Here is a 16,135-nt window from a genome sequence, read left to right on the forward strand (position 1 = left end):
TCCAAAAATAATAGTACCCATTGAAGAGATGAAGTGAAGATTTGTCCCGGAATTAGTGAGCCTTTGGAACCCTCAAGGGCTGGTGGGTCAAATTTTTGAATTTATTTTGAGGTAGAGATAGACATATGATTAACAAGGGAGTTAAAGGTTACCAGAATAGATAGGAATGAGCTATTGACATTACATGGTGATGAAACCTTACTGAATGGTAGAGCAGGTTTGAGTAGCTAAGTTGCCCTCTCCCACTCCTCGTTCATGTTTGTACAAGAAACTTGTTTTGGGTAACGTGCAGTTCAGCAAGTGAGTTACCTTCACATTTCACAATCCTTTTGATAAATGTTGTGATTAATTCTACTTTTTAGTGTACCAGCTGACCAACCCTGAGCTGAAGAGGGGAAATAAACATTTTCTAGAGACACTCAGGAGATTGCAGGTGTTGGAATCAGGAGCAAAAAGCCGACTACTGGAGGAACTCATCTGGTCAGGTAGCAACTACTGAGGAAAAGAGTGACAATGTTTCAGGTCAAGGGACTAGTGTGGGTCTCAAGCAGAAATATCAATTATCTCCTGACCCTTGGCAGAAGCTGCCTGCCTGCTGAGCCCCTCGAACTATTGTTTTAATGCAGAATTCCAATTCTCCATCGTCTTCCTGCAGTTGTGGCATGAAATCCCATTTCTTTATATGGGGTAAATGTAAGATTACAGGTGGTTCTGGCCTCCACACAGTTGTTCATTGTTGATCAGTCTGTCCAAGTTCACACTTGATGAATGTGCATACAAATCTGGTGCTCAAGGCCAATTAGTACCAGTAGTTCTGTGGAATAGTACACCTTCAATACAGAAAACAATTAGTACTTAGAAGAGGGTTCATACATTTTTGTCATTCCTCCAGTATCTTCTACCCAACCCCAACCATTTCTGCCCAACTCCGTAATGGCTTGTAAAATACTGAGTTTACTTTTTCTTGTTCCGATGCAAAACATTAACTCTGCTTCTCTCTCCACATGTAGCAGTTGGTGCAACGCTAGTACGGTGCAACGCTAGTACGGTGCAACGCTAGTACGGTGCAACGCTACTACAGTGCAACGCTACTACAGTGCCAGCGACCCAGGATCGAATCCAGTGCTGTCTGTAAGGATTTTGTATGTTCTGCCTGTGGAAATGTGGGTTTCTTCAGAGAACTCCACTTTCCTCCCAGATTCCAAAGATAGAAGATTAATTAATCACTTGTGGGCCAGAGGGCCTGTTGCTGTGCTGTATCTCTATATTACAATTCTTAGGTGGTATATGTGCATTTACAGGTTTAGATGGTCTGGCGGCCGTCAGAGTCTCTGTGACCATTGCAGGGTTGGCTCCTGATCAAAAGTCGTTGAGGGCATGTTGGGTGTCTGAGGGCTAGATGGGCACTAGGGTGGTTGGTGTGGCGCAGCGCGGTGGAGTGGCCGGGGCAGCCTGGATCTGCAAGTGTGTGAGCAGTTGGAGGGGCGGGGAGAAGCATCATCCCCCATGTGCAATGAGTGTTCGAGATGGGGAAGACGCAGCGGGCCGACGTGGTCCTGGGGTGGTGGAGGTTGCTGTGGCGAGGTGGGTGCTCCCGCTGAAGCCAGATTCCTGGTTGAGACGGTGTCCTCCCGGCCATTGGGGTACCTGACATAGGCGTAGTTGTGGTTGGCGTGTAGGAGGAACACCTGCTCTACTGGGGGCCGGCCTTGTTGGCCCATGCGTGTTCATGCAAGAGCACCGGTCCCAGAGACTTGAGCCATGCTGGGAGGGAGATTCCAGTCACAGATTTCCTGGGGAAATGAAAACAGGCATTCGTGAGGGGTCTCGTGGGTAGCCATGCACAGGAGTGACCTGATGGCGTGGAGTGCCTCAGGGAGGGCATCCTGCCAGTAGTCCATAGACCAGCCTTTTGACTTAAAGGCCAGGAGGACTGCCTTCCAGATTACCCCATTTTTGTGCTCCACCTGCCCATTCCCCCTCAGGTTGTAACTAGTCGTGAGACTAGTTGCGATGCCCCTTGCTGTCAGGTATTGGCGCAGCTCCACACTCATGAAGCTGGACCCCCAGTCGCTGTGGATGAACGCAGGGTAGCCAGAGTGAAGATCTGTGTCAGTGCCCTGATGACAGTGGCTGTGGAGGTGTCTGGGCATGGGATGACAAAGGGAAAATGAGAGTACTTGTCTATCACTGTGAGGAAGTAGACATTCCAGTTCGTGGAAGGCAGGGGGCCCTTGAAGTCAATAATGAAGTGTTCGAAGGGCCGGGTGCCCTTCACGACGTGGGCCTGGGGTGGGTGGAAGAAGTGAGGCTTGCATTCCGTGCAGACCCGGCATGCCTCAGACTTCTTGGATGGCGAGGGATTCGTGGAGTGCCTGCAGCTGATTGGCCTGGGCCGATGCCTAGGTCCAGAATAGGGCGTCGGGGGAGTAATTGAACTTCCCCGCTGTAAGGTAAAACATCATGAGATGGGAATGTGTAAGGAGTTACCCTGTACAGGGCTGTAACAAGATGTGAATGCATCCTTGTACTTACAAGATAAGAGAGACATTGATGGATTGAGAGGCAGGAAGCTAGCAGGGAAAGGATAGCAACAGTTTTAGTCATTGGACAAGTAATGATATGATGATGTTCTAAGCATGTATCCAAGGGTATAAAAAATCACCATTTTGCTGATAACGGCAGAATGCATTCTCCGACTAACATTGTTAGTCGCAAGTGTTACAATCCGGTAATAAAGAACAAAGAACCCTGATTTCGACTCAGTCTGGTGTTTGTCTCACTCATTCATGAACAAAGCAGACCTAACACCGCTCAGTACTGGATGTCATAGCTGAATATTGCTAGCTCGACTCTCTATCACAAGATCTTGTCATTTTTGATCTTGCCTTTGTGTGAGTGGTGCTGAACATGAATGCCACTGCACACTGGTCGGTGAGGAGGGTGAACCTCCTGCCTGCCAGGTAGTGACCTCAGTGGCGGACCACTTCCACGATTGCTTGGGCCTCCTTTTCAAGGGTAGAGTACCTGAGCTCAGAACCGTGGAGGGTCCTGGAGAAGAAGGTGACAGTCGCCCCTCCTGGTTGAGGGTGGCGCCAAGGGCCACATCCGAGGCATCGCACTCCACCTGAAACGGAGAGTTCTCATCCACTGTATATATCGTGGCGTCTGCGATGTACCGCCTGATGCAGGTAAAGGCTGCCTGCGCCTCAGGTGCGAGGGGAAAGGTGGTGCCCTGGGCCAGTGGGTGGACCTTGTCCGAGAAGCAGGGAACCCACTGGGAGTAGTCAGATAAAAGGCTGAGGCACCTGTGGAGGGCCTTGAGCATGTGTGGGAGGGGTAGCTCCATTAATGGGCACATGCACTCTGGATCTGGGCCGATGGCACCATGTGCCACGATGTACCCCAGGATGGTGAGGCGGGTAGTGCTGAACATACACTTCTCTTTGCCATAAGTGAGGTCAGCTCCTCAGCTGTCCAGAGAAATCTCTCCAGGTTGGCATCATGGTCCTGCTGGTCATGGCCGCAGATGGTGACATTATCCAGATATGGGTAAGTTGCTCTCAGCTTGTGCTGGTCTACCATGTGCTCCATTTTGCGCTGGAAGAGAGACCCCGTTAGTGACCCCGAATGGAACCCGGTTGAACTGATAAAGACGGGCGTCTGCCTTGAAGGCGATGTAGGGCTTTTCCCATGCATGGATCGGGAGCTGATGATAGGCCAACTTCAGGTCAATTGTGGAGAAGACCCTGTAGTAGGGTATCTCGTTGACCATGTCGGTTATCCTGGGTAAGGGGTAGGCATCCAGATGGGTGTACCGGTTAACTGTCTGACTGTAGTCTATGACCATTCTCTGTTTGCTGCCTCCTTTGACCACCAGGACTTCCATGGGCTGGTGCTGGGTTCCATGATGCCCTCCGCCACGAGCCGCTTTAATTAATTCTCTATCAGCTGCGCAATAGCACCTGGTTCTGGCCACTATCAGTTTGCAGTCTGGTGTAGGTAGGAGAAAAGGGCAGGAGGGGTGATGCGCGGTGTGGAGAGGCCGCAGCTGGGCTGGTCGGACGGTGCGCTGTGGAGCGTGAGCAGGGGTAGGGGCCCATTGAAAGCGAGGGTGATGCTCTGTAGGTGGCACTGGAAATCTAAGCTTAGGAGGACCGGGGCACAGAGTTTGCTGATATCAGCTGATTGACATAGCCTGAACCGATTGTATGTCTTTCTCCCGCACGCGTGCGCCACCCCCGCCACCCACCCACCCACCCACCCACCCCAAGTCAGATCAACAGAGCAGCGCCTAAAGGTTTTTATGGAGCAGTCCTGGGTGGCGAAAGCGATAGCAAAGCTCGTAGGGTTGATTTAAATCTCAAATTTTGGGCCACGTTTGGGGGTATGAAGCTTTCGGTGCTGGCACTGTCAAAAAGAATTTTGTTACCTGACCGTTATTAGCGAAGTCCATCATGGAGCGCCTGAGGCCATGTGGGATGTCTCTCTTTAGTGTAGTGGCCACTAGGACCATCTCGGGGTCAGAGTTGCTGCTTCCTGACAGTTGAGGCGAGTGGCGCCGGTGGAGTCCTTTGCAGGTGTGGGGTACGTCGATGGAGGTGAGTGATGGTCAGTGGCATCCGCAGGCTTTGGGTGCGTTGGGAGGGCAGTCTGGTCGGCACCCGTGTTGACCACATAGTCTTCGTCCAGTTCTGGATGGGAGGTAGGGTTGTGTGCTGGATCGGCCTGATAGGCCCAAGATGACAGTGGTACTCGGCCGATGCAAGATGGCGGCACCTTGTAGGTGCGTATGGCAATGGCATGGCTGGCTTTACCATGTCGTGCTGCCTGCTCAGGGGGAGTTAACGTCATCGCGCTCTGTGTTGGAGGAAATCACGTCATCTGTGATGGCGGAAATGACGTCTTCGCTGGCCTTGGCTGGCGAGACTTTGGGTAGGGCGCAGCTTGTGGCAAGCATGCAGCAGTACCCGTTGGGGCTGGCAGTGGGGCTGGCGAGAAGGATAGGTCGCTGGGTGAGTAATGGTGACGCCCAGCCCTCACACATGGCAGCATCCAGGGGGCAGCGAGGTGATCGTAATGGGCCGTAGAAAGGCATACTTTTGCGTAGTGGCCTTTCTTGGCACATCGCGAACAGAACAGGTTTCTCGCCGGCCAGTTTCGGCGCGATTGTCGATCTGACCCACAACGGTACCCACAACAGGACCCACAGTACTTACACGGGCACAGGGCACATGCAGCGATGCTTTCATCTACCAGCAGTCCCTGTGGCATGGTTGCTGTCTGGGCTGTCCACGTGGGGGCTTGGGGAAGTCGGGAGTCGAAGGCTTCGGCATGGAGGGCTGCAGCCTCCAAGGAGTGGACTACCTCTTTAGTTCGGGCCAGGGAGTAGATATCAACTTCTAGTAACTTCTGGCAAGAGAGCAGACCTCAAACATAAACCCTTACCAATCTCTCAACTTACTTTTCGTTCACCCCAGGCTCTGCCAGACACGGACAAGCTAGCTCACGCAGGGCTCCCAGGTAGGCTTCGGCTGTCTCACCTGGCTGCTGGGCCAGAATACTCAGGAGGTATTTGGTGTAGACCACGTTCATTGGGGGCTTGTACATGGCCTCCAGGGTAGCCATTGCTTCCGCATACTCTGTGCAGTCTTTGAGGGCCTGGAAGGCATGGGAACCCAGCTTTGTGCGGAGCACAGAGAGTTTCTTTTGGTCCGGGTTCACCACATCAGAGTGTGCCTGGTTGACTGCCTCGACTGCCTCCAGATTTCGAAGCGTGCTTGGGCTTCCGGGTGGCAAGGGTCGATCTCTAGGTTCCCGACGGTTAGGATCTTTTCCATAGCAGGCCTAAATTTATAACTGAATAAATTATGATGCACTGCTGCAGTAGTAAGTAGACACAAAACTCAAGAAAGACTGTACAACAGGCTTTATTCAGTTAAAAGTCCCTGCTACAGTGGTAGCTGTACTGGTGGATCCCGAGTGACTGACTCGGGAAGGGCCGTCTCAGGATTATATCCCAGACGGTTGATTGACAGCCAGCCAGGTGGAGTTAGGTCTATTCAGGTCAGCTGATTGACAGTCGGCCAGGTGTGGTCTGTCCTCCGGTGATCTTCTTTGCAGGCACAGAGATTGCCCCCTGCAGTAGGCTAGTGGTGTATCACCACACTTACCATATTTTCCATTCTTATTTCTAAATTCCTCTGTAGATGATAGATATTCCCTTTTTAAAATTAAAACATTACAGCATTGTACAGAGGCCCTCCATGTTGTGCCAAACCATATAAAAGTGCTAAACCCTCCAAACCCTCTACTTTCCTTTTGTCCATGTGGTACCTAACAGTCTTTTAAAGGCCCCTAATGTTTCAACCTCTACCACCACTCCTGGCAATACATTCCAGGCCTCAACAACTCTTTAAAAAAACAGCTTACCCAGGATGTCTCCCCTATATTTCTCTCCCTTAATCTTATATTTGTGTCCGCTAGTGGTTGTTATTCCCACCCTAGGAAACAGGTATTGGCTGTCAAACCTATCTATGCCTCTCGTAATTTGTAGACTTCAATCAAGTCCCCTCTCATCCTTCCACATTCCAAAGAGAAAACTCCCAGCCAACCTTGACTCATAAGACATTCCCTCCAATCCAAGCAACATCCTGGTCTATCTCCTCTGCAACCTTTTCATAGCCTCCACAACTTTCCGATAATGAGGCGACCAGAACTGGTCTCCAAATGTGGTCTCACAAGAGACTAATAAAGGTGGAACATGACTTCTCTACTCTTATATACTATCCCCTTATTAATGAAGCCCAAAATTCCATAAGCTTTTTTAACTATCCTATCAACCTGAGCAACTACTTTGAGAGATTTTATGAACATGAACCCCAAGATCTCACTGTTCATCCACACTCTTAATTAACCGTCCGTTAACCCTGTACTCAGGTTTTTGATTTGTCCCGCCAAAATCCATCACCTCACACTTGTCCTCTTTCTCCTGATTTGCCATTTTCCAATCCTCTATTTGCCATTTTTCCACCCAACACTGCATCCTGTTTGTGTTCTCTTGCAACCTCTGACAACCTTCGGCTCCATCTACAATTCCTCCAATCTTTGTGTCATCCACAAACTTACTCACCCAACCTTCTGTATCATCCTCCAGATCATTTATAAAAATCACAAAGAGCAAGGGACCGAGAACTGATCCCTGTGGCCCTCAACTAGTCACTAACCTCCATGCAGAGGACCTCCCTTCCACCACTACTCTGTCTTCTTCCTGCAAGCCAATTTTTTTATCCAGACAGCCAAGGTTCCACTGATTCCATGCCTCTTGACCTTCCGGATGAGTCTCTCGTGGGGGACCTTATCAAATACCTTACTGAAATCCATACAGACCAAATCTATCACCCTACACACATCAATTTCTTTCGTCACTTCCTCAAAAAAAAACTCAATTAGGCTCATGAGGCCAACCTTCCCTTTACAAAGCCATGCTGTCTATTCTTGAGTAAATTAGACCTCTCCAAATGCTAGTAGATCCTATCCTTCAGAATCCTTTCCAATAGTTTACACACCCCTACTTTTTTTTTAAAAAAAAACCAAAGCAACTACATTTGCCATTTTCCAATCCTCTGCCACCTCCCCTGTAGTCAAAGAGGAATCACCGCAATTTCTTCTCTTACCTCCCACAGCAAAATAGGGTATATCTCATCCAGCCCCAGGGACTTATCAATCTTGATGTTATTTAGATCTAACACTTCCTCTTCCATAATCACCACATTGTCCAGCACATGGTCTTGCTCGATTTTGACTTCATCCTGATCAAGGTCCTTTTCTCTTGTAAATACTGATGCAAAGTATTCATTCAGGACCTCACCTACCTCCTCTGCTTCTAGGCACATGCTGCCTCTCATCTTTCAGTGGTCCTACCTTCACTTTTGTAACTTTTCTATTTTTTTAAATTACATATGCATAGAATGCCCAGGTTATCGTTATCCTTAATCCCACCAAGGCCTTTTCAGGTCCCCTTCAAGCTTTTCCAATTTCCTTCTTAAACTTCTTCCTAACTTCTATACATTTCTCATGAGCCCTAACTGTTCCCTGCTACCTATACCTAACATAGGCTTGCTTCTTCCCCTCTACAAGTCACCTTACCTGTTTCCATCATCCACAGTTCCTTTTACCTACCATTTTTTCCTTGTCTCATTGGGACAAACCTGTCCTGGACCCAGCTCAATTGGTCCCATAACTTCCGTCACATTACTTCTGTGCTCTTCCCCCTTGAACATCTCTTTCTAAATGATATTCCTTAGTTTCAACCTAATCATTTCATAATTAGCTCTTCCCCAGTTAATCCTCTCCTATTCAGCCTGAGTTCATCTTTTTCTATAGCTATACTGAAGCTAAGGGAATTGTGATCACTCTCTCCAAAGTGCTCTCCCACCAGGAGGTCGACCACTTGGCCAGGTTCATTACCCAGCACCAGATCCAGTATGACCTCTCTTCTCATCGGCCTGTTCACAAACTGTGTCAAGAATCCTTCTTAAACACACATAACAAATTCACCCCCATCTATCCCCTTTGCTGTAAAGAGGTCCCAGTCAATATAAGGGAAGTTAAATCTCCCGTGACTACAATCCTGTATTTCCTGCTCCATTCTAAAATCTGCCGGCTTATCTGTTTCTCAGTGGCTGGGAGACTATTTGGGGGCCCTTAGATGACTCCCAGTACAGTGATTGCTCCCTTCCCATTTCTGATTTCCACCCATACTGTCTCAGTAAACTCACGTTCCTCAGTGTCCTCCTTCTGTACAGCTGTGATATTATCCTTAAGCAATAATCCCACCCCCTTCTTCTTCCTCCCCTCCTTTTTTTAAAAAAAAGGAAACAGCTATACCCTGGAACCTGAATCATCTAATTCTGTCCTTCCTCCAGCCAGGTTTCAGTAATGGCTACAGCATCGTAGTTCCACGTACTGATCCAAGCTCCAAGTTCATTCCCTTTATTCCTTATACCCCAGCATTGAAATAGATGCATTTCAACCTTTTTGACTGGTTGCATTTATGCTTTTCTCCCTCCCTGTCTTTTCTCAACATAGGACTCATAGCATACTGCTTTTGTCCTACTACCGTAGTTTCTGCATTCACGATCCAATTCCCATCCCCAACACCTCTAACAAACCCTCCGGCCAGGATATTTGTCCCTTTCCAGTTCAGGTGCAGCCCATCCTTTTTATAGAGGTCTAACCTTCCCCAGAAGCCATCCCAATGATCTATAAATCTGAAGTCCTGCCCCCTGCACTAACTCTTCAGCCAAGCATTCATCACCCATAACTTTCTATTAGGACCCTGTCTAGCATGTGGCAGAGGCAGCAATTCTGAGATTACCACCTTCAAGGACCTGTCTTTTAACTTCCTGCCTATCTCTGTAAATTTCCTCGAGGACCTCATCTCTACTCTTACCTATGTCATTGGCCCCCATGTGGACCACAACATTGGACTGTTCCCCTTCCAGAGTGCTGTGGAGTCAATCCAAGACATCCCTGCCCCTGGCACCTGGGAAGCAACAAACCAACCGGGAATCTCAATACATTCCAAACAAACTTCCTCTCTGCCCTCCTAACCAATGAGTCGCCTATTACTAAGGCTCTTCTCTTCTCAGCCCTTCCTTTCTGAGCCAACATGCCAGCCTGTACCAGAGACTTGATTGCCTCAACTTGTCCCTGGCAGATCCTCTCCACCAACAGCATACCTATTGTCAGTGGGAACGTTCACAAGGGTGCTCTGCCTTCTTTTTTCCTCCCTTGACAGTCACCCAGTTATTTGTGCTTTGTCTATTCGGGGTGACTACCTCCCTGTAACTCTTCTCAATGACTGCCTCAGCCTCCTTTAATAACCCACAGTTCATCCAGGTCCAGTTGCCAAAGTTGGTCAGTAAGTAGTTGGAGCTGAATGCACTTTCTGCAGGTATGGTTATCTGGGACAAGTAGACCATCCCAGATCTCCCACAGCCCTAGCTGACTCCATTAACTTTGTATGAAAACAAAAAACCCTTAATTAGGCTTACCTTTTTGGATTCAAGTAGCGGCTCTCCTCATTCGCTGAGAGACAAAGGAACAACCTTAATGGCCCACTTTGCCCCGAGCCACTCTATCACTGACCACTCCTGGGCCCATTCCTCCTTTTAGGTAATGCACAGTCGATGTACACAACTACTGTGCCGCTCTAGATAATTGTCTCAATTCCTCACACCCGTAGCCATTGATCCAATCACTGCCTCAACATTTAACACTAATAAATCACTTAAGTATTTAACCTTAAATGGTAAAACCAACTGAAAAACAAGGTAAGCTGTCCTGCCCTTTTTAGATCTGCTACCCGACCAATGTCACACGCCTGTGCACTAGGCCCCCTCCGTGACCTTAGTCCCGACATGTCTAAATAATAACTCTGCTAGTTCTAGCCTTTTTACATGTACAAATAAATAAATAAACACAACCCGCTGCTATTCCTAGCCTCTACACGTCTAAATAAATAAAGTTTAAACTACTTTTATAATGAGAAATCATCTCTTCTTACCTCCAGCTGGTCAACCAGTTGCATTTCCAGGTTCATCAGTCTGCTCCATAGCTGATCAATCTCTACCCTGAACGGTCTAATCTTGTTCTCCAAGAGCAAGCTGTCAGTGAGATGTTGCATTTCAGTCAACTGCTGCATGGAACAAAAAAGTCTACAGATAACCTCTTGCTACTAAATATAACAACTGGTCTTTTTACCTGTAATAACTTCATATTTTGTTGCACCTTAACACAGCAGAAATATCCCAAGATACTCCACTGGAGAACTTTCCAGCAAAATAGTGAGGCACTTTTATAGGGCCGCTGAAGAAAATTTGCTGCTCCGGTGGCAGTGTAAAAATGTTGAGATGGAATTTATTATGTAAATTCCATCCCATAATTTTTCCACAACTTCAGTGTAAAATGACCACAGCCATTCCGTAAGAAACAGGACTTTCTGACAAATTCCACAACACTGGAAGGCTGTGTAAAAGTGCCCATGTGTAAATAATCACATCGGGACACATCGGAGGTAAGTATGCTAATTTTTTCAGAATAATTCCAAAGTTTCTGTGTAAAAATGCCACATCACACAAAGTGAAACAAGGGAAAAAGAACCAAAACATAATCAAGGACACATTTTCTTTGTATTCATGGAAGTGATTTAGGTTTTCCAGGCTGAGCCAGCATTTCTTTGCCCATCCCTCATTAAATGAAGATGGTGAGGAGCTGCCTTCTTGGAGATACGGAGATGCCCTCAATGCTGTTAGGAAGGGAGTTCTAGAATTTGGACCCAGCACAAGAAGGAAGGAACAGTGTTTCCAAGTCAAACTGGTTACTTGGCTTGGATGGCAACTTTCAGGAGATGGTGTTCCTTTCCAGGAGTTGGTGTTCACATGCTTTTGACACCTTTGTCCTTCTGGCAGGTAGGAGCTTCTGGGTTTGGAAGGTAAAATGAAGTAAAACATTAAACCCTGCAGATACAGTGGTTGAAAACACAATGCTGGAGAAACTCAGCAGGTTAAACTGTAGTTTATATAGCAAGGTACCTTGATGAAGGTCTCAAGCCCAAAATGTTGGTTATGTGTCTTTATCTTTGTTATATAAAATACATTGTTTGACCTACGGAGTTTCTCCAGCATTGGAAGGTGCTGTCAAGGGCATTTCAAAAGGTAGAAAAACTGCCTAAGGATATTCTACAGCTTTAAGTTTTGGCAAAATGCATAAAATACCAGTATTGTAGAAATGAAAATATCTAGGAAGGCTGTCAGTGAAACAAGTTACAAAGATGAGTCTACGTAGCGCAATCAATGACCACCTGCAGACACAAAACAAGTAGTCAAAGGTTTTATTAACCAGAAAACCTCAACATGCTGCTGGTTCACGTCCAAAGCAGGTAAGGAGGGAGGAGACTAGGGCTATCAGCCTTAGGGATCTTATGGGGAGGAGCTACAGGGATGGAAGGCCAGCCAGTCTGTCCAGTCCAGTGAGGTCATGCCTGTAGTACTGTGTTCCACCACAGTCCATCAAGGGATTTGATTACACGAAAGAGAATTCCATTCAGTAGCTCCACATTTAAACACTGGCATCAGGCATGGGGATGATGTGTGAAGAGGTTTTGATGCAAGTTAGGACAGAGACAGCAGATGTCCTAACAGAGAAATTACAAGGGGAGCCAGCCATGTAGAAGTGATCAACTTGTGCATGAACAGGTCTTTAAAAATAGTTCTGTTTTTACAAATTTTGTCCTGCTTATTCAGTAGTGGTAGCTCTATATTTACATAATGGGAAAAATCTAATGTGGAAACTATTATTTATTAAGGCCCTGCCTAAATCACAATTTTGCAGAAATTTCAGACACCACAACCCTTTACTGCATGCTTTTAAACTAGGAGCTTCAGAGCAGAGTGTTCTCTACTCACTCCCTCGCACACTGACTCTCATTTCTGAAAAGCCTTCAACATGGACAACAGAGTAGTACAGATGGCAGAATTACTGTATCACAGGTCCAGTGACTGAGTTCAGTCCAGACCTCAGACACTGTCTGTTCACGTTCCCTGTGACTGCATGAGTTTCCTTTCACATTCCAAAGGTGTGCAGGATGGCAGGTTAATTTGTCACAATAATTTGCCAACGCTGGTAGCATTTGGGGAGAGTTGATGGAAAAGTCAAGAGAATGAAATAGGACAGTAAATGGTGTTTGATGGCTACTACCAGCTTGATGGTCTAAAGCAGCCATTCTCAATGGGGGCCATGAATGAAATCATTAAAAAAATTATATAGTCAATAGAGAGAAATAATGGAACTAAAGTTGACTTTTCATAGGGAAGGGGCCCATAAACTTTGAGTCGAGCAGCACAGTTTTTGTAGTGGTTAGTCCCAATGATTAGGACTGTGGTTCAAATCTGCCGCTGTCTGTAATGAGATTGTATGTCCTCCCCATGTCTGTATGGGTTTTCCCCTTCTAAGCATACCAGGGGTTGTAAGTTAATTGGGTGTAAATTGGATGACAGGGACTCATGGACCATGCTATATGTTTAAATTTTAAGAGTCCTAAGGGGACCATAGGCAAAATAAGAGGTTGAGAATGGCTGGTCTAAAGGACCCATTTACATGTGAAAGGTGAAGTGTTCCCTTTCACTGCAGGTGTTGTCTTCCAGAATTTTCTGCATGAATGAGGTTTCTAGTTGCTAACATCTGACTAAAACCCCCCCCAGCTCATGGAAAACTCAGAGGTCTATACTTGTTTGAATGATGAATAAATCACTAGAAATGTGAACGTAAACTCCGTTTGCACCACCCCGCATCAGGTACAGGAAGGAAGAGGACATTCCTTTAGCCTGGCTCCACTGATCCTTCTGTAAACAGTATCTTGCCAACTGCAAACTATGAATTTTCCTGTTTCTACGGCTCATTATTTCATAAGCTAGTCCATTTATAGCCAAAGAAGTCTGCATCACTCCTGAGATTGACAAAAATTTTTAAGGTCTTTCTGTTCTATAGCCATTACCTTTAAAGTACACGTTTATCAATTCCATCATCAAGTTTCTCGTTGCCTACGCTGACTGACTAGTTTTCTGGCATTTTCTCCATTTATTTTCTGATTTTTATCTTACCTCTTTGTTCTCGTCTTCAAATGCCTCGATCATTTTTATTCCATTTTGCCGATTATCTTCTTTTGCTTCTCGCAAGCATTCCAAAAGACTTTTCACTTCCTTTTTGCGTGTGTCAAATCCCTCGAGTCCGTATGTGAAGAGCTTCTGGCACACTTCAGTAAACTCAACCTTGTATGTAGCAAATTGTCAAAGATGCTGTCATGTCCAGACTATAGAGGATTGTTGACTTGTGTCTTTTGGTAATTAAACTTAGTAATTTCACTTTCCCCATGCCATTCACCTTCCAGCACTCGTTGAAACAATGGATGCCTGCCACTGATCTGTTAGGCTAAAACTCACTAAGAGAGTAGGAACCCAAAGCACAGAGGCAAATTTTTTTTAGACACAAGAATAACATATGGAACAGGCCCTTTTGACCCACGAGCCCATGCCACCCAATTACATCCAAATGAACCACAACCCCAAAACTGGAACACCTGGAGGAAACCCCCACAGATACGGGGAGTATGTACAAATTTCCTACAGTCAGCACCAGATTCGAACCCTGGTCACTGCAGCTGAAACAGTATTGCACTACCTATGCCACCCCCTTGTTCAGTGATTGTTCATGGGCAAACCCTGGTCGCTGCAGCTGTAACAGTATTGCACTACCTATGCCACCCCCTTGTTCAGTGATTGTTCATGGGCGAACCCTGGCCGCTGCAGCTGTAACAGTATTGCACTACCTATGCCACTCCCTTGTTCAGTGATTGTTCATGGGCAACAATTGCCACACAGTGGTTTTAACATTTGAGACTTCTGGTTTACTATTTTGTGCATTATCCCTTGCCTTAGCTTTCTAAAAAGTTTTAAAATTCAAGATTAAAAAGCCACCAATTTTTTGTAAGACGCGAACATTAAAAGTAGATCTAATTCTTCATTGTGCATTTTCCTCAACATAAATATTTCATCTCTCAAATACCCAGTGGTTCAGTGTTTGAATACAGATGTGTACTGATCCAGAACAATTGTTCTTTCACTCCTAAACAGGAAGAGTGAAGTGAAACCCCACTGGAAATCAATGTTAAACAACATTGGAGATGTGGCCTCAAGGGTACTTGGGATTGTTCTGAATGCATTTGTTTTTTTTTTCAAATCAATTACATAAAATTGTTCTTATGGTGTTACAGAATTATGTTGTTATTAATCTTTATGATAACATATATATTTATTAGTAAAGTTACTGGGTGAGTTTGGACAGGGAAAGACAGAAAGGTCTTCCAGAGACAAAGTGTTTGCTCATTCAAAGTCAAGGAGAAGCCATTTAAAGCCTTATCATTGTTCAGTTAAAAGCCATAAAACTAGAGGGATTGTTCCATAAAAATACTGAAGACAATAAATATTTGCTAGAGAAACACCATTGTAAACAGAAAGTTATTTGCTTCATGGAGACAAATCAGAGACCAATGCCATGAGTTGTGTTTTTAAACTTAAAAACCAGTGATGATGTCATATCATGTGATTGGGTAACTTCAAGGAAGTATCTTTAATATTGAACCATGCTTCATCTGAAGTCAGAGATGCAGTAACCTTCAATGGAAGAGGTCCTGTTGTGCATTCTCCCTTTGACATGGCAGGACCACAGAATTAGTGGCTTCGAAGGAAAGGGCCACTTTGACTGTCTCTTTGTCAAGAGAGGACAGTTCTGCATATCCATTTGTAATGGTCACTTCATTTAACCCTAACCTGGGTTGGTGAAATCAAAGTGTGAAATACAAGCTCTGCAACCTCCATGCAAGAGAGGGGAATTGAAAAAAAAGAGTCATTTGTATGAAGAAATATTTATCTGAAAGCAATGATTTGTGAGTTTGAGAACTTTTGAAAAGCAGTTTAAAGACTGAGTTTCAACATAAAAGATCTCTAAGACTGAACTTTAAATTTGAATCATCTCTTCAGAATTGTGCCTGAACTGTAATGGTTTGGGATCTCACACACACACACACACACACTATGTGCAAATGAGTGTGTGTGTAAGTTTAGTGTTAAGTAAGATTTTATATTATTAATAGTTATTAATAAAAATTATTGCTTTGAAGGTACCATTGTCTTGGTGGATTTCTATTGCTGCTCGTCTATGTTGTAACAATGGATAAATTTGGAACCACGGTACACTAACAGGTGTTAAGGTGTAGCAAAACAAAGTTGCAGCAAAAAAAAATCAATCATATAGGGTGGCACAGTTGGCATAGCAGTTAGTGCAATGCTCTTATAGCACCAGTGATCAGAGCCAGGGTTCAAAGTCCATGCTGTCTATAAGGAATTTTTTATGTTCTCCCCGTGTTTTCTACGGGTGCTCCAGTTTCCTCCCACTGTTCAAATACTTATCAGGGGTTGTAAGTCAATTGGGTGTAATTGGGTGGCACAGGCTCATGGGCTGAAAGGGCCTATTACCAAGCTGAATGTCTGTATCTCTAAATTTCAAAAAAAATTTA

General features: G+C 45.6%; 1 protein-coding gene across 5 annotated transcripts in view; it reads right to left on the bottom strand.

Annotated features, from left to right (window-relative positions):
• Window positions 1-16,135, bottom strand: part of drc3 (dynein regulatory complex subunit 3) — a 74,761-nt gene that overhangs the window by 14,131 nt on the left and 44,495 nt on the right. For all 5 annotated transcript variants that reach the window (XM_069928280.1, XM_069928275.1, XM_069928279.1 and 2 more), the window contains exons 8-9: window positions 13,665-13,836; window positions 10,571-10,702 (exon numbers count right to left, since the gene is read on the bottom strand). In XM_069928280.1, coding sequence (XP_069784381.1) covers window positions 10,571-10,702; window positions 13,665-13,836 — 304 coding nt within the window. The remainder of the gene's footprint in view (window positions 1-10,570; window positions 10,703-13,664; window positions 13,837-16,135) is intronic.

Source organism: Narcine bancroftii, chromosome 3, assembly GCF_036971445.1.
Source record: "Narcine bancroftii isolate sNarBan1 chromosome 3, sNarBan1.hap1, whole genome shotgun sequence".
Taxonomy (NCBI): Eukaryota; Metazoa; Chordata; class Chondrichthyes; order Torpediniformes; family Narcinidae; genus Narcine; species Narcine bancroftii.